Source organism: Ascaphus truei, chromosome 2 (assembly GCF_040206685.1).
Source record: "Ascaphus truei isolate aAscTru1 chromosome 2, aAscTru1.hap1, whole genome shotgun sequence".
Classification (NCBI taxonomy): Eukaryota; Metazoa; Chordata; class Amphibia; order Anura; family Ascaphidae; genus Ascaphus; species Ascaphus truei.
The window spans coordinates 131,978,571-131,997,350 of NC_134484.1; the positions used below are offsets into that span (position 1 = coordinate 131,978,571).

The window sequence follows — 18,780 nt, forward strand, 5'->3', positions numbered from 1 at the left end:
CTCACAAGCAGGGTCCTCGTTGCTTCTCTTTATCTGTTTGTGCATGTTTAGCCTCGCCTGTATATAACTCTTGATGTTTTTGTAACATACATAACTCTGTACCCCATTGCGGAATATGTTGGTGCTTCACAAATAAATGATAATAATAATAATAATATGCGCTTAGAGGATAAACAAATAGAGACTTGCTTTGCGAGCCTGAAAAATGCCCTGGCTGTGGTTCCGTGTCAAGAAGGTTGAAAACCACTAGGTAACATTAAATTCAGTTTAGCAGAAAAAAAAGGTATAGTTATGGTATCTCCATTTCCACTTAGCCACACATATTGGATTCCCTCTGGATGTAAATACACAACACATTACCTAACATCTTAATGTTTGTTTCATAGTTTAATGCATGATTTCAAATGTAGACCCACAGTAAAAGCCGAACTCTGCTTCGCTCAGCAGATTCCATAGATCATACAATGTATGCTGGTTTTGTTAGGTGCTGGTTAAACGATGATACCAAAGTGAGGTAAGATTGCTGCAGTGATTCCTAATTATCAGTTAACCTGAATGAGTTACAAGTTAGCCACATTTTGTAACATCATTATTTTTTCTGGAATTAAAAAAGTCTTAAGATATTATTTTGGGAAAATAATTGACGGCAGTGGTACAGCCATGATGGCAATGCACCACGTGTGTAACAATTCCCCTTTTGTGTATTTTTGTATGGTCCTCTCTTTCTTTTGTATGCACCCACCTTTGACATTGTGCAAAAATAAAGTTTGGGGGAAAACAACCGTCTCAAGAATTTGATAGTGACGGATGTAATAAGGATGAAAAAGTGAAAGATAAAACGACTTCTAAGAGAAATAAGAGAAAGTAATTTGTGATACATTTTAATGGAATTGAATATGACATAAGTGGTAATTGAAGCTAATCATATCCCCACAGAAGAATATATATTTTAAAAGGACATTTCTAGGGCTAAACAAAAAGTAAAGCTATCAAGTGGCTCCAGGTTATTGCTACAGACCGAGAACAGGGTAGAGCACCATTATGATGGTCCATACCCTTCAATGGAATTCCCTTCAACTACTCTTTGGTAAAGCGCCCTGAGCATGAAACATGTCAGAGTGTTTGTCAGGATTTTGTTCTGATGTTCTTTTAACCCAATAAATCCTTGAAAGAATGTCCTGTGTCCCACGTTACATCGGTGAGGCTGAGCTCCGGTTCCTATTCGGATTTTGTTTGCATTCCCTTCAATGCATGTTATAGCATTGGACGTGTGTTACTGTGTTTCTTACCACATTGAACCGGGGCATTCATGCCCTCAAGCTACTTTCATGTATATGTATTAAATAAATTGCTCACCGGAATCGCTTGCATCGGCCAACGCCTCATTAAAATCAGCACTCTGTGTGGTTCCGATTGTAATCTTTATATTATCCACGTCTTCTTTAATGGGTTTTAATTCATCCAGAACATTCTTAGTAACACTGTTGGCATTTGTAACCAAATCCTTCGCATTGTTGATCATGTTGTCTATGTCATCTGCAAAAACAAAAAGTTAATTCATGTATTAAATCCTAGTGAAGGGGAAACAGCACATTCCAATTAGGATCATTTTAGCCACGTACAAAATGCAAATGCTGAAGAAAAACACAAGAAAGGGAAAGTACACCCCGCTCACCTCTCTTTATATCATTTATACTGCTTTGGAGAGAAGTTAGGTCACCAGACAGCTTGTTCTTCTTTTCTTTGGCCTCAGCAAGTCTGTCTTTTGTATCTTCAAGTTCTGGATTGATATCTACAGTAAGTTTAAAAAAGGGATCAGTGAATAGGAAAGGTTTGTGGATGATTGCACTACATGGATTTAATGGATCTCGCCATTCCGTTTGTTTTTGTTGCAAAAAATACAATATGAATTGCTGAATAATTTAGTAATACATGGTGTTTGCTTTTACCTTTCCAAGTATTAAATGCAACCAATTAATGCTTCTGTGATACCCACTGAAAGCCAAACAAGGTACAGCAGGGGTTCTCAACTCAAGTCCTCAATTCCTCCCCAACAGGTCAGGTTTTCAGGAGATCCCTGCTTCAGCACAGGTGGCTCAATCAGACTGGCCACTGGCCAAGGATATCCTGAAAACCTGACCTGTCGGGCAGGTCTTGAGAACCCCTGATGTATGGTATAACCTGGCAAACAGCCCTTCACCAAGTAGAGTACAGTAAAGATAAAAGACACACTAAAGACGCACATACAGTAAAATACTTCAAGATATCGGTAGCAGATATGGAGGTTGTTAAATGTGACACGTTTTAGCTCCCTCTGTTTTACAAAGAGGTCACTAACGTTTCAGTGTTCTGCGTGAAGCAGTTTTTACAGCCAAGCCGTGGTTTGGAAATGATAGGCCGGGCATCCCATTTATGGACATATACAGTATAGTCAGTGCTGCTGGATTCTTCATCCTGACCTAGTTGCTATGATCCTACGGTAAATTGTGATGTTGAAGGTTGTACAGCAACTTGACTCAGGGGATTTACCTAATCTCCGTAATGTTTTACTTCTGCTGTAGTGATAGTAATTTATAGTAATACTTTTATTTCTGCAGTCTGCAGTCTGTGTGATGCTTTAGAGACAGACAAAGACTTAAAGAAAGCTTGTGAAACATAGAAAATTCCATATTGTCTGAAGCGTAAGCAACTCCCATTTAAGTCAATATGGGTTTTCATGATTGGCCGTTTCAGACAACATAGAATTACCCGGATAGGGGCACTCAAGTTTGTTTGTATGTGTTGCCGCCACTGAAAATAACAAAAGTACAACATTTTGATCCATCATAATGTAAAACTGTTTTTAAATCAGGATGTAATTAGATACTTGAATAACTTCTGCAAGACTGTCATTGCACCCCTGCAGAATGGGCAGAGAGACAGTGTAAAGATTTGTCTGCACTTGGAATATACAGCAGTTCTCAGGGGCGCTGTGGCCACTCGTCAGAACCATTCAGCTTTGCAGCTGCAAATTAAGCTTAAGAAACCGTGGCTGAGCCACAGAATGTACTTTTTTGGGGCTATTTTACCACTGACATGAGTATGCAGTTGGCAAGGTTCTGACTTCATAGTGTGTAACAAATGTTTCTGCAATACCTTGTAATGATTTTTGGGTTTTCTTGGCCTGATCCAACAGTGTCTCTGAGTCAGACTTCGATTTCTTGGCTTTTCCAGGTAAGTCCTCGCTTTGTACTTTCTAAAAGAAGAGATTCCTGCGTTATGCACATCTTAACATATACACCTGTGCTGTATGGTCAACCCTTTATCCATTGTAATGATGCAGGAGCTATATGTAACTTCAAGTATACAGAGCTGACTGTAGCTCGAATAATAAGTGTTTCTCCTGGTTAGACTGGCAGTCTATTGAGAGATATGACTGTGTAATGAGCAGTGTTGGTCATATACTTTTGCATGTCTAGAAGGTTAGCAGCATATTGTGGTGTCTGGAAGATCTGCACAAGAATACAATAAAGAAGAGTCCTGCATATTTGTGAGAGGTACAACCACGAAAAGAAACACTGCTACACCCTCTAGGAAACATCTTCATACCGTCTACTGAATATATGTACACCAACAGTCTGGTGTTAAACCTGGAACAATCTTTCAAATCAGTGAGTCACTCTTCCCATGAGAAATCAGAAATGCCGCCGCTATTTTGTTTCAATAGAACTAAAATAGGTAACTTGACAGGCATACTGTACTTAAAAAAATTTAAATAAATACAGATGCAAAACTTTTCTAATACATACATGTGCAGCGGTGCAGCCCGCTGATGATATACGATTGGACATGTGTTTGAAAATCAGTGATCGTGGTGTGTATGGGAAGATACAGTAAGAGTAAAGCATGACATTAACGTGGGGGATTCATGAAGCTCCGATAACGGGTATCAGAGCTCGATCAGCGTTGACTGCCACTCAATCAGTGGCCGTGAACACCGATCAAGCTCCAATACTCGTTATCGGAGCTTTGCGAAAGCCCACGTAAGCGTAAAAAGAGAATGGGGCGTAAAAGAGATTAGACTTACTGTCAATGAAGAATCCGCTGCCTCTCCTGCTTTCTTTGCAGCCTCTTCTGCAGCTTTAACAGCATTTATGATATTTTCATAGGCAGCTGCGGCATCAATTGCACATCGTACCAGTTCATCACTGCTGGAATTCCTCTTGATTCTGCGCACATTACAAACGTCCAGGCGTCAATTTGACTTTTTCTGGACATCCAGCACTGGACCAGTGCTATCATGCATCAAACCACAAATATCTGGTACAGTGTATATGGTAACTATCGTAACTCGGCCAACTATCTTAAAAGCTTAATAACGACAGTAAGGTGTTTTGTTTTTTTACAGAGAACTATATTTGTTATGTGTGGTGTTCAATGTTAACACACAAAAAAAAGCTGTGAAAGCGAAGAGTGGTCACTAACTCTATACAGTAGGGCCCTGCTTCTCAGCGTTCTGCTTCTCGGTGATCCGTCAATACGGCGGTACCACGAAGGGGGGCCGCCGAGTCCGTGCATGTGCAGAAGGGGGGCAGCCGAGTCCGCTCATGTGCAGAAGGGGGGCCGCTGAGTCCGCTCATGTGCAGAAGGGGGGCCGCCGAATCCGCACATATGCAGAAGGGGGGCCGCCGAGTCCGCGCATGTGCAGAAGGGGGGCCACCGAGTCCGCGCATGCGCAGAAAGGGGGTCGCGAGTCCGCGCATGTTCAGAAGGGGGGCCGCCGAGTCCGCTCATGTGCAGAAGGGGGGCCGCCGAGTCCGCGCATGTGCAGAAGGGGGGCCGCCGAGTCCGCGCAGTGAAACATAAAGCTCAGATTTGGCAGAAATTTGCATACACGGTCTTGAGACGAAGACCTCATAATGTTTCATTATTAAAATGTCTTCTAAACATAGAGTAGCAAAATAAAACAGGTACTCACTCGGCCAGCTGGTTTGCTAGATTCTGCAGTGACTGAGCATGCTTCTCTGCCATTATTACCAATGGCTCCTTACTGGCTGATTTAGAAAGCATATTCACTTTTTCATTTAGTTCCTGCTTAGCTCCATCCAACTGCGCGTCAAGTTTTTCATATTCCTTTTTGTTGGTGTAAAAGAAAGACATCTGGTTATTATACCGATATGTAATTATATTTACGTCATTATGCAATTTTTTTGACGAGGTTATTAGTGCAAACTTGCCCTGGTTCACTGGGGGGCGGGGGGAGGACCCGTTCACAATTTATTTAAATACATATGGGAGAGAAGGCTTTGCAGATGTTAAAATAAGCAAATGGTCTCAAATTCACCAACATTTGCCAGCCGGTTTTCATCAAATATTTTTAAAAAGTTGGTATGAGCGGTGCTTTCTAAGTGAGATATTTGCAGTTGGCAATTTCTGGTGAAGTTTCATATTTTTGCCATTTTTTCCGTTGTTGTGAATTTCCAGAATTCGGCAACTGTGCAAACACTGAAAACATTTCAGGCATCTCCAGTTAGATTCTTGATGAAGCTGCCCTAACTAACCCTGTGAGCATGGACTTCTCCATGCAGGCACCTCGCAGTAATCCAGCTAATCAGAAGTACGATAGACTGTGAATGTAACTATATTATATAACAAAACCACAGAATTTTACTCATACCTACACGATTCAGCAAATGAACACATTCCTACTGTAAATGTGTTACTTTTAAAAAGAGGAGTTATAAAGTTGATCGTTTGTTAGACTATGAAAGTTTAAGGGACTTTAGGGGAAAATAAGTTGTGTGTAGGTGTATGTGCTAGTCCCTGTATAATATAAATGTGTCCCTTTTTTGTTGGTCCAATAAAATGTAGAACAAAAACTAAAATTAAATACTAACTTCACCAAATAAAAAAGAAGACATTTTGGAGGGGAAAAAAAAAGAGATGAAATGCAAGGGAGTCACTGTCTGATGATCAGAGCTCAGCGGGACCAAGCTCAGCTCCGCGGGAAGGACACATACTGAGGAGGAGGTTTAGCCAGAGAGCAGGCACTGGGAAACATTCGCTGACCGCAGGTTAAAAGCAACCTGCCAGTGCCCAGTAGCATGCTGCTATAGTGTACAGTATATCACACCCTGCAAACACCACTTATCACCTGAGATCTGACTCCAAAAAACTGTTCATGGTCTCAAGGTTCAGCAAAGTATCTGGCCGCTCCTCCTCTTACTGTGCATCCGAAACTGGAACAATCTACCGGAGACTCTCACAGCCAACCACCAGTCTATGTTTATCAAAACTAAAGCTGTCTCACATTTGAATCTGGTCTGTAACTGTTACATACGCCCATAATATACATTATCTCTAACTGTGCATGCAATGTCTTGTATATAATGTATACCCTGTTCACTTATGTAACTGTATTTGTAACCATGTATTATTTGTCATCTTAACTCTGTGCCCAGGACATACTTGAAAACGAGAGGCGACTCTCAATGTATTACTTCCTGGTAAAACATTTTATAAATAAATAAATAAATGCTCAGTGGGCTTTTTCTAAGAAAATGTGTTCCATGAATGAAAACCTCTTCAGCTTAAGCTTGGTAACTCTCTCTGTCATGTTTCTGTGCAGTGGTAGTGGCCTCAAAGTCACTACTTTGCAGTGCAGTGTTTGGCCAGCCCTTCTGACAGGAAATGTATGAAGTGGTCAATGCCAGGATTCACATCTCTAGGATCCTGATTCCTGATATCACTGAGAGATGTTAATGATAGGATATGTTCTCTTTAATTGTGACATACTGTACTTCTCCCACAAGGTGTAGAGCAGAATTAAAGGAACCGTTTGAAACATACCTCTTTGCTCTTCTGCAGGAGCCGTAACATGCTGTTGGTCTGTTCCAAGCTGGTTTCTGCAGCATTAAGATGGGTGGTTGCTTCTTTCTGCTGTTTGTTCAAATCTTTGACTTTTTTCTAGATCCAACACAGATTTAAAAAAATTAGATTGCATGGCACACTGGCACCCACTTACTGCAGTGCTACTACGTTATACTAAAAATAATTGGGCCTATGTATCAAGGCAATTTTGGGGAAGCCTGGGGTATTTTGAGCTTGCATCAATGGGGCACATGCATGCAGTGCCGGTACAGGCTATCACACCCGTTCCGGTGTTAACTCCCTTTCAAAACAATGGAAGTTACCAGCGGACGGGATCCATAACCTGTACCGGCACTTGATGTATGGTGCTCCAGCTCACGACATGGGGAGTGTCAGTAAGAGGAGATAGGAAGGAGTTGCATGGTGCATATATACAGTATAAGTGAGATGTATCACATTCTGCGTCCCTAAGCATCATTCTCTTTCCCTTTTATTTGTGCAACAAAGCAGTCAGCTCAGAAAAGGCGTCAGTCTATGATTGTGCACCAGATGTAAGAGGATACAATGTTCCTATTCCTTTCTGATGAAAATTCTACATAGGAACTGAAATGTTGCTAGCTCCGCCTTTCCACAATAAAACACTTAATGATGATATTCAAACCATGAGTAAAGCTATATTTTGGGAAGCCACCATATTTTTTTTGCAATATACTAGTGTTGGCCATACTATAGGTGTTGTAATCCTCTGTGTTGAATTCCTCCCATCCCAAATTGTTCATATTGTTTTACATATGATGCTACTGTGCTCCAAAAAAATGAAACTGTGCTTCCAAACACAGTTTTCTCTGCGCTTCCAAACACAGTTTTCTCTGCGCTTCCAAACACAGTTTTCTCTGTGCTGATACATAGACTCCGAAATGCGCCTGAGAAATCAGTAAAGTTGAATGCAGACATCCTTCGGTAGCTGCATTCAAAACAACTTGCAAGAAGTTAACACTTTTAGTTTCTCTTATTCTATAACATCACTGCAATATTGCAGATGAAAACATTACAGTGCGTCCATTAAATGGAATGGGCAATGACAAAACATACATACATACTGTACATACATACATACATACATACATACAGATAGAATTACCTAGACGGAAAAATAGAGAAAAGAAGAACATACAGTAGAGTAGTATGTCCTAACACAAAGTAAATAGCAAGGTAAGTATTGCACATTTACTTAGATAAAAAAAAGTAGTCCTGTTCTGTAACTAAAAAACAACAAGACGTGCTACTACCATCACATTTCGAGCACTGACTTTAAACCCCCCAATGTGTTGCACGGCCGTTAGGGGTCAAACAACAAAGTTCCAAAAGCATTTCTGGATCTTTCTAATCATTGCAGTTGCTGGCCTCTTATCCAGAAAAAGCCCTATTTCACCTGTCTCATGGAGGCAAAATATCTGACCGTGAGTTTCCAGGCGACCTGCAAACTTTCAGCTTAATGAATAACTCGCAAACATGCCATTTTATCAAGTCTGCATCATTTTCATAGAAACTATTTGTGTCGCAAACTATGCATACAGTATCACACCCAACAAAATCACATCAATCCAATTCAAACCCTTTTTTCGCACGGTTTGGACACGGGGAAAAGCCTGATTGAACAAAGTGAGATGCAAACCCGTAGCTTTCGTGTTGCTGGCCCCTGTGGTTCTTATTGGGTTCACCTGGTGGTCCAAATATAAGTTAAGTACTGTCCAGTCTAACGTTATTAGCTGCCCGTGTCCAAGCGTCATATTTCCTTATGCCAGGTGGTAGCATTTCCCAACCTTTTTCTTTTAAGCTTACCTTGATATCTTCAAGCATTGCCGCATTATCTCTGTTCATATTATTTGCTTGGTTTGTTTGTCCAGTTGATTCATCCAGTGCCTCACGGAGGTCCTTCAGTTTGGCTTCGTAATCATTGATGGATCTGGTGATGTCTCTTATAAGGTCCTTATGTTGATCCTGGTGCTTCTGAAACTGACTCCTCACACGATTGAGCACTAAGGCACAAGTACCAGCATTTACTAATCGGTAAATCATTGCATACAAGCGTAACAGTTTCCAGTTGCTAAATCCTAAGAAATCTATCTTTATAATAAATAAAAAGAACAACAATTCTACTCGTAATAATGATCAAATATTTGCAAAACAGTTTTGTTATCCAATTTTCAAATATATATATATATATATATTTATATATATATATATATATATATATATATACAATATATATATATATATATATATAAAAAAATATACACACACATGCTTATACATTTAATTTTAGATGTACTTTTGACCCATTTGGCCAGGAAAAAAGGCCACATGCAATAGGAAATGGTAATTAAGATTCCCAGGTAGGAATAAAGCAGGGCAAAGCTCACCTGTCAATCACACATATGTATCAATTTGGAACAAAAACGTTTTCCTCTACAGAAATCACACAAAATTATTATGGAAAAAAAGGTCAAGATTATTTTGACAGGAATGAATGAAATGAAAGGTCCTTGTTTAACCCCGGTGGGGACAACGTGTTTAAAGTGTATATCCATCTTGCTTCTAAATATGCTCCTCTCATCCTGGCTATGCCTGGACGCCGGAAAGCAAGTATTAACTAATTTAGTGCACGTGATCAAGCAAAGAGGATAGTGGTATGTCTGGGTATTCAAGGCAGAGAACAAGCTAACCCTGGAATAACAGACCACTAAATGCCTATATTTGAGCAGTGGAGTAGCTTCTGAAATGCACAAATTGATTGAATATATTGTATGCGATAATGTAAGCTTGCCAGCTGATCCCTTAGAAAGTCCTGGATACAGTCTCTTAATAGAACAGTATGTGAGCCTCTGACCAGGGCCTCTGTGTGTACATGACATTTCAGAACAGCTACTGTATAACTTTTCTAATGATGAACTTTATTACACATTCATGCTGGGTCCATATCACATTATGTACAAAGCAGGAGATCCTACCCTTGGAACATTTTTTTCTTAATCATCATTAGGAATTTATCCTGCAGGGCTTATGAACTATGCACATTGTATCTATGAGGTTTTATGTCTCTGAAATGATTATTATGTTGTTTTTATTTTTTATTATTTACGTATCATATATTTGTCTGACAGTTGAATATATATATATGTGTATATTTGTATTTTTATACTTTTGTCACATTTACTGTAGTTTAGTCATTTAATTATATTATAATAAATGAGTATATATTAGTAGAACTTAATGTATAATATAAAAATGTTATATCATTATATATATAATGTATATATGTTATATATACATTATGATATAAAAAAAATATTTCATAATGTACTGTAAATAGCCTTTTTTCGGAGTGTGCAATACATTGTTAACTGTGTGATGTTGTAGAGTGGAAATGTTTTTGTTCCCAACTGATATATATATTTCTGTTTGTTTATACACAGTATGGATTAGCACCTCTTATATTGTATGCTCATAGTTATTGTATTCTAGCATAGTTACAAAATGGAGGGTGAGGGATGTTTAGTTTAGATGTTTCTAGACTTTTAAGGTCATTGTTTTGGTCACCTGTCAATCACACCCGACCTGATTAAAGAAGGATAAAAAGGCAGCTATGAGCTGGCCCACAGGCGTTAGCCATGGCTGCTACATACAGTGGGAAAGTAACACACCGCACTCACAATGTATTATGTATGGGAGGTGCAGGCTAGATTCCATGTATAGAACAATGTCACCGCTTTTCTGCAAGATGGAACTGCAACACATTGCAGGACATGCCATAAGTGCAAAGGTTAAATAGAAACTTACTGATATATGCTACATTAGTCACAAAATAAAACATGGAAGTACTTACAAGTCTTAGCTTCTTCTTTCTCATTTACTGCTTCTCTTTTCTGTGAGCTGAAGTTGCGTTTTCGCATTTCGTTTATCATTCGCTGAGCTTCGGCCATATTCTTGGTGAGGTCACCAGAAGGTGACGAGCTTCCTTGAGTACGGATCTCCTGCACCAGGACTAAAAAAAATAATATATCATTAAGATCATGTACTGTAAGGCAGCCAGGATTATGCCTTTGCCTTGAAGAACCACTGGGCTATGAATGCAAATGTCAATGAAACAATGCTAAGCATTATTGCACTTTAAACTCTTGGCTGCGTTAAGGGCAAAAGACATCACATGGACTAAGGCTTGGCACCATTACTAAATGCTTGCTATACAATTAAAGTTATATGATGGCATGCAACAAAAAGCCCTCGTAACCTAGACAGTGAAATATATCTGAGTTGGTGTATATTACAAACTGGTTATGCTCATCTCAACTTTCTAGTACATCATCCGCTATATGCACCAACCCGAGATTCTCCCAGCAAGGAATGGTCACATTATGTTGATTATTTATCAAAAATTGGCATCTAATTTATAACAGGGGGAAAAAAGCGAATTGAAAGAAAATCTATTGTTTACTTTGATAAAACTGCTATAACTTTGGTACACATTTTATCACAGTATTGCAGCTGTAAGACTTTGATACATAGCCCTGTAAGAATCATATATGGAACATACTGTAGTGTAATGAATGAATGAGACATACTGTTAATATTCTTCAGGAGAAGATCTATTGTCAAAAGCAAGTGACTGGCATTCCGAAAGGTGTCCTCGGCACTCCTGGAGATCGCTTCATATTTCTTGGAATTTAAAGCAGCCTGAAAAAAAAGTGTGATATTAGGTAAATAATGGCCAGCTTATTAACTAACTGGTTTCTGATTGATGCAATGTGGCTTACCTTTTCTAGCAGAGCAGTTATCTCTTGCTTGAGGCTGTTCGTATCTGTCTCGACCTTGTCCACCTTTGAACGTTGACTTACAATTTTGCCATTGTAGATATCATACTGCACCTGCAGTGGAGATAGGAAACATATACTGTAAACATTTTATCTGCAATATTATAACAAGAAGATACGATTTTTATAACACTTCTGGCATGTTTTACTAAGATCGCACTGACGCCTTTTTTTACTAGATGGTAGCATTTAATGCAACATAACGTAAGAAAGTAGTTTGTAAGGTAGCAGCAGTCTTTTATAGATTCATTGTATGTACCAGACAAATAAATTGATTGTGACACCACACCGCATGGTTCTGATGGGGCTGTGAGTGAAACAGGTAACATTTAAAACGTGTGATCCTACATTATTCTTTGATCTTTTTTACTTCGTGTATAAGCATTTATGGCCCCGTGAGTGTGAGCTTCATTTGATTCCTTATTATTTGGCCTGATGAAGGACTGGAGGGTTCTGAAACATTGCCGTTATGTCGGAAAATGGTTACGGGAATATTGGACCATGCAGTATATCACTTACGACTGCCAGATCTCAGTTATCAACAGAAATGCTCATGGTTTTATCCAGAATAATAATAATCTGCAAGAATATTTGTGATCAATAGGCCTTATTAAATGTATGGTACAATTGTATATTTGTTTCTATACTTTTAAAAATCTGAATTTCATATGAAGTTTAGCTTTAATGCAGGCATAAATGCACCTTTATAATTATATTATGGAAAGAAATGTACTGTAAAACAATATACAATGAATGAAACCTTTCAAGAATTTTTATTGGCTGTAATAACATACAGATGTAGCATGGGTTATTTTAACCTCTTAACGTTATGGCGGTATATGTTGTGATATTCTGCATTTTTACTGCCATTGAATATTATGGAAACTCTTTTATATTCTGCATTATCAGTAAATAAGATAAAGCTAGCTACATCAATACAGTATGAAGGCTACAGCTGCTTTCTAAACAGCCACCTACAAGTAGCACAATTTGAATTGCATGGAGTTTTGCATGTTACTGAGGTGATGTGAAATTAAACATGTTTACCGACACCATTGCTATATTGGAGTTTTTCTGGTTGCTAGATTGCCAGACAATTGAATCGATCGCCCATTTTGCCATAATTTAGCAAAGTAACTGTGGGTTGTGACCCCAATTAAGGAAAACAATGTTTATTTTTTGCGGAGGGTTCATGCCTTTCACAACCTGATGATGACCAACAACTGACCTGTCACAAAAATTATTTTAGATGAATAAACCACAATATATGGCAACATTAATATTTTCTAGTCTTCTATTTTTAACCCATATTGAAATGACATGGGCAGATCCATGAATCATTTACTTAAACATGACATGTTTTATAATTCTCAAGAAAAGCATTACATCTCAGTAGTTAAAGAAAAGTTACTATATATAGTAACCTACCTTTCAAAACACATACTCCAGCCACTCACTTCACTTACCTTTACATCCTTGATGCGTGCTTCTAAAGCTCTTATCTGTTCTAGCGCCCGGGAGCTTGCATTCAGATTCTGAAACCTTGACTTAATTAGGTTGAGTTCATCACTCATGGAGGCCAAATCAATCAGAAGAGCGTTCACACAGCTGTCACATACTGAAATTAAAAGCAAGAGATGCAGACATACTATGAATCGTATACGCAAACTAACAGACTGTAAATGAAGCTCACAGTGAACATGAAGAAATTCAATGGTAGACGCTGCAAAGCAAATATAATGTCATGCTCTATGACAAACCCAACCAAAATTATACAGTAGGCAAATAGTTTTGTATTGCAACGAGACATACTTTTTAGACCGATATAAACTTTTTGAGCGTGATGCTTTAACACCTGTATTGTAATGTCTGTATGCTTAATTCTCCAAAGCACTGTGTACAGTACATCGGGTCTCTTCTATTTGACACTCATGTGCCAAATCCGTCTGCAAAGAGTATGTGAGTGGCTCTCGGATCATGTCAATTTCATTGCAGTTGCTCAAAATCCCTAAGTGCAATTTACCACACAGATACTCAGTTTTTAGCAGAGAAAATGAAAATATACAATGCAATTATTTATGTTATCCTTTTATTCTTCGCTAATGCTATATTGCAATACTTTTCCGGCCCTCCTAAAGTATGTGTAAATATGTCCTCACCTGGCCCCTTTGGAATACTGTTTGAAGACACAGGAGGTCACGGTTAGTGCTAAATACAATTTACATTGTAAATACTGGACGCACACAGATCTCAACATGTGGGTTTCTCAGAATACCTACTGAAAAGATGGCAACCCGCACATTTTTTCCCATGCAAAGCTACTGCTAACGTTTTTATTACTTACAGTCACCATCCTCTTCAGCATCTGTGTCCTTTGGTTCCTCTTCAATGCATTCTAGAGAACATGACAAATAATTACAAAATAGAAAATATCTCATAAATAATAGTTCTCTTTAACTTTGTGTTGATACATAGGGGTATTTATCTTTGTATATTATATTTTCAGTGAAAAAATATGGAAAGACCCCTCCACATATATTAACACACAGAGGTTTTTTTTTCTGATAACAGCCATTTGGTCTATGTACAATGCACAGAAAAGTCTGGTCTTCACTATTTCCCAAATGGTGGATTTTTGGATTCAAAAAAAGGGGAGAAGGAATGACCCAGGCTCAGCTTTAAAAAATATTGTATATCATTATTATATGTCGATAAGGTAACTTCTCAATAATCCCTCCTACTGTCATAGGAAAGATTATAGCAAAGTATCACAATACACAATTAAAATGCATCAGTTTTGCTCCAAAGTGCCATAATATATATACTACCACAACACTTGTATTGCTTTTTCTTAAATCTAGCATTCATGCAGTAGTAAAGTGCCAAACTTTCTGCGATCCATTTATCAAAACCGATGCAAATCTTGTGTACAAATTGATGCAGTTTTTTTGTCTGAGTAAATAGTTTCCCCATTTAATATGATTTAATATGCAACATCATAGATCTTCACTCATTTTGTTGTTTGTGTGCACCATTCATTTTTAGAATTTAATTTTCTATAACACGCTGTATTTTGCCCTTGTATACCTCACAAACATTTACGTAAATACAGTTACTTTGTGCAAATGAATGAATTCCTATTCTTACCTCCAGTCAGAGTGTCACAGCTGATTAGCTGACCATTATTACCACAATTACATGGTTGACAGCTACTGCCAAACTTTAATGGATTTCCATAATATCCTGGTGCACATCTATATATAAAAAAATAAACATAGCATACATTAGGATAACATTTGACTGTGACGGTAAGAGCAGCCTGGCATGCATATTTAAGGTTTAGCCCGCAGGTTGTTACTACCCGTCAAGATGGCTACCCATGCAATAAGTTAACAAGGCCATCTTATGTAGTCAAAATGACTGCGAAAGATATATTTTGTTTCCCCTGAAAAGACAGTTTATTTTCCCTTATATATTCTTCAATTGTGTACTTTGTAAGGCACCATTGTGTGATGGGCTGGTAATTCACACAACCAGGCCAGCACACAATGAAGCCTTGGGCTGTGATCTAATTTGGGCTAGGTGAAATGCTTGGGAACACTGGGGAAGTATGGAAGGGACTCAGGTCGGGGGAACATGTATTCCAAAAGCGGGGCCATTGTTCATCCGTGACACTGAGGCGCCTATCTCTGCGGGAGATATTAGACTGAAAATGGGAACCACGGCCATTTCAGATGAGCCCACGCTCTCCGATTGGCCAGCGAAGACAGTCTCTTTGTTGATCCTAAACTACCTATGGCAGCACCCAGCACCTAATCAGCTAGGATTGCCCAGTAACCATCTGTTTTGGTGAGTTAAGATTGTATTTGTGCATTGTATTGCTGTTTCTCCAGCTGAAATAAACTCAGTTTGTTTAATTCCTTTGTTCTGTCTGGTACTTGTGATCCTGGTGTAATCTTCTGGTCTCCCATCACAATGACCACTTTATAAATCGGTGTCATAATAAACCTACCCTACATACTGTAATCTGCCTTTTACAGATGCAGGGGAAGCCCGCTATAAAATAGGGAGATTGTGGAGATCAGAAGGGGTATATCCCCACAAAATCAAAAGGGGGGAATAACCATCTGACTTTTCCAAGATACAGGGGGGTTCCCCACTTTCTGACGTAGATGCTACATGGGCCGCACCCCAGTGGGACACCAGCCTGACGTAATTTATACATTAGTCCGCACAGATGAGGTTAATTGACATAATATTACAAACATTATCATTAACACTCTATAGTCTAAGAAATAAGACTAGGGGGAAAAAAGACTAAATATTCAGAAAACGGAGCAGCACTTGGCTCAATAAGAAAAATTGCTCATATTCAAGCCCACTTTGCAGAAGTACTGCCCCTTGTAATAGCTCTCACTTGATACTAACCTTTCGCAGCTCACGCCTGTGTAACCTGGTTTACAGAAGCACTTCATGTTCCTGCCAAATCCAACACACCCTGTGGCAAAGCTGTGAAGAAACCATAAGCTATTATTGAATGAAATGAGCGATATATTTCCACCAGACTTTCAAAAACTTGGTAGGGACTAAAATGTATCAAGGATAGTCTCCAGTCTTGCACTTGCAAAGAGAGTACTGTACCTTCTCATACAGAAAGTCATTATTCCAGCCCCATAGTAGCCATGTACGATGCTGCGGAATCTGTTGTCACGTATAAATCATTGATAATAATAATGGTAACTGACCGAGGCTCTAATGTTATAACAGGGCGGGGGGCTAAAGAGTGGGCACCTACAGTATCTCTCGTCTCAGTGTATTCCCTCACATTTACCCTCCACTTCACCAATGTATGTGTCCTGTCTCCCTCACTGTGCAATACCCCTTTTCAGGCGCCCACTCTCCCACTGTTCAATATGAATTGAAAATAAACATTCTCAAAGTAAATCTGTCAGAGCTTCTGTGTAGTAGCCCAACACATGCTACATCACTGATACATATATTACACTTTCATATCTTCTCGCTTCCTCATGCCACATCCAGCAAACACTGTGCGTATAGACTCGTAGATCCATACACCGTGTGCACTGATGTATAATCCGATTATAGCAGTCTGTTTCCCACTACAGCTCTTCTACTGACACTGAACAACACGTCTCAACCAGTGCTGCATGCCAGCATATAAAGCGGTCACTAAAGTTTTAATGTTAGATTTGATCAAAGAAATAATAAAAACAAAACTGAGAGCATCACAACATACAGTAAAGACTGAAATCTGTATGAATTAGCAAGGACGTTTGTCTGTTATGATCTTGGAAATATCATACTGAGCATGCTAACTCCCTCCCAGACATCAGGATGACAATGATCCAGTCCTAGTTTTATATTCCCTTTTGTTGGTCTGTTAGTAACTTTGTGATAATAATCCTTACTGCTCTTTCTAGTGGTCTTACTCTGTTATACCGCAGTTGAACTCTAGTCAATATACAATACGTTGTCTATGTTTATAATTATCTACAAGCATGACCATACTGTTTCTACAGTATGCTACAGAATTGCTTACAATAAGATGAATGAACAGAATAAAGAGGTCCTATGTGCATTCTGTTTGTGCAGTAATACATTGACAGTACCTGTTAGAAGGCATTGAGAGCGGGCAAGGGCACAAGCGACAGGACCCGAGCGTGGCATTTCCCGTGTAGCCATCTTTACAACGTTCACAATTATCTCCTGCAGTGTTATGTTGGCAATTCTGAAAAAAACAACAGCAAAAAACAACACATAAATAAGTAAGAAAGGTGAGCACCATGTGTGCTTAATTAGTATACAAATTACTATACAGAAACACTGCCTCTCTACCTTGGCAGCGAGGGCCAACAAAGCCTTAAACACCTGGCAAATTCACACAGGTCTTGGTGCTTGTATAGAACCATCTCCCGTCTCAGAGCATACCGTATACATACAGTAATGGTACTGCTTCTCTCTGGTGTCTTTCCCATAGTGTCCTGTGTTTCGAAGTTTTTACAGTATAAACTGGGTTGAAGGGTTTGACTGAACTTTAGATTGATTTTTACCATTTCTAGCACACCACAAGGAAGCCGTCTCCACCTAACTGGCTTTAATATTTGTGTTTGTGTGTTTGTTACAGGAAATCACTAGTTGCATGCTAAATAATGATCACACTCCAAACCACATTTGATGACAAGGGTCATATATTTTTCTGCTTAGACATGACGAGATCAAGAGTGGCTGAGTCGTATGACTATACCTTGGGTCTGTTATAAAACATACTCTTTACGCAGCACACAAGTCTTGTAATGGCTTGCCCTGTCTGTGCAATGAACTACATTCTGAGACACTCCCTAAAAGGTGATGAACTGTTTGCTTTACACGATTAGCTACATATTAAAGGCACAGTCCACCATACCATGCAGAATATTGAAGCAGTAAGTTTGTTTTCAAATTGAAGATGTTTCCAGTAGTAATTTGCTGAAGTTGTTTTTTTTTCTCATTATCTTGACCACCCAATTATTTTTATTGCAGTATTTTGGGGTTGCTAAAAGGCAGCATCAACTTTATTGCTGGTGCAGCCATTCAACAAGGTAAATGTCAATATGAACACTGTCATCACTTAATTCTCCAGCAGTAATTCTGCTGTCAGCCATTTTTTCTTCCCAAAAATGCCAGGATTCGAAATATAATGAAATTTGCTGAACCAGACACAAGGTGGTTTGGGTTGTTTTGCTTCATTTTAGTCCTTGTTTTTGTATCAAAAGTCCACAAGGTTAGTGGCTCTCTGGGCAACTGATAACAAATGTAAGCAAACATATGAATAACCTTATTTATCTTGCTAGCACTAGATGCAGGTTCAGGCATCCAGAAAAGCAATATTCTCTTGCATAAAAGTGCCTTTTTCAGAGATTGACACATACTGTAGGGGGATAGGTGTCAAGATGATGCAATTTGTTCCATAATATAGACAGAGCAAACATTTTCTTATATGTGCCTGTGGCATACGCACTGTACCTGTATTTAGCTTGTAACTAGGATCCAATGAATTAGT

At 38.9% G+C, this 18,780-nt stretch overlaps 1 protein-coding gene across 1 annotated transcript in view; it reads right to left on the reverse strand.

The window, feature by feature from the left end:
- The window catches only part of LAMA3 (laminin subunit alpha 3), a 331,820-nt gene that overhangs the window by 25,040 nt on the left and 288,000 nt on the right, over positions 1-18,780 (reverse strand). The window contains exons 42-56 of the mRNA XM_075584995.1: positions 17,351-17,469; positions 16,149-16,229; positions 14,868-14,974; positions 14,065-14,115; positions 13,187-13,338; positions 11,664-11,774; positions 11,472-11,583; positions 10,736-10,894; positions 8,692-8,888; positions 6,829-6,945; positions 4,958-5,112; positions 4,067-4,208; positions 3,136-3,235; positions 1,676-1,792; positions 1,357-1,536 (exon numbers count right to left, since the gene is read on the reverse strand). Of these exons, the coding sequence (XP_075441110.1) occupies positions 1,357-1,536; positions 1,676-1,792; positions 3,136-3,235; positions 4,067-4,208; positions 4,958-5,112; positions 6,829-6,945; positions 8,692-8,888; positions 10,736-10,894; positions 11,472-11,583; positions 11,664-11,774; positions 13,187-13,338; positions 14,065-14,115; positions 14,868-14,974; positions 16,149-16,229; positions 17,351-17,469 (1,900 nt within the window). The remainder of the gene's footprint in view (positions 1-1,356; positions 1,537-1,675; positions 1,793-3,135; positions 3,236-4,066; positions 4,209-4,957; positions 5,113-6,828; positions 6,946-8,691; positions 8,889-10,735; positions 10,895-11,471; positions 11,584-11,663; positions 11,775-13,186; positions 13,339-14,064; positions 14,116-14,867; positions 14,975-16,148; positions 16,230-17,350; positions 17,470-18,780) is intronic.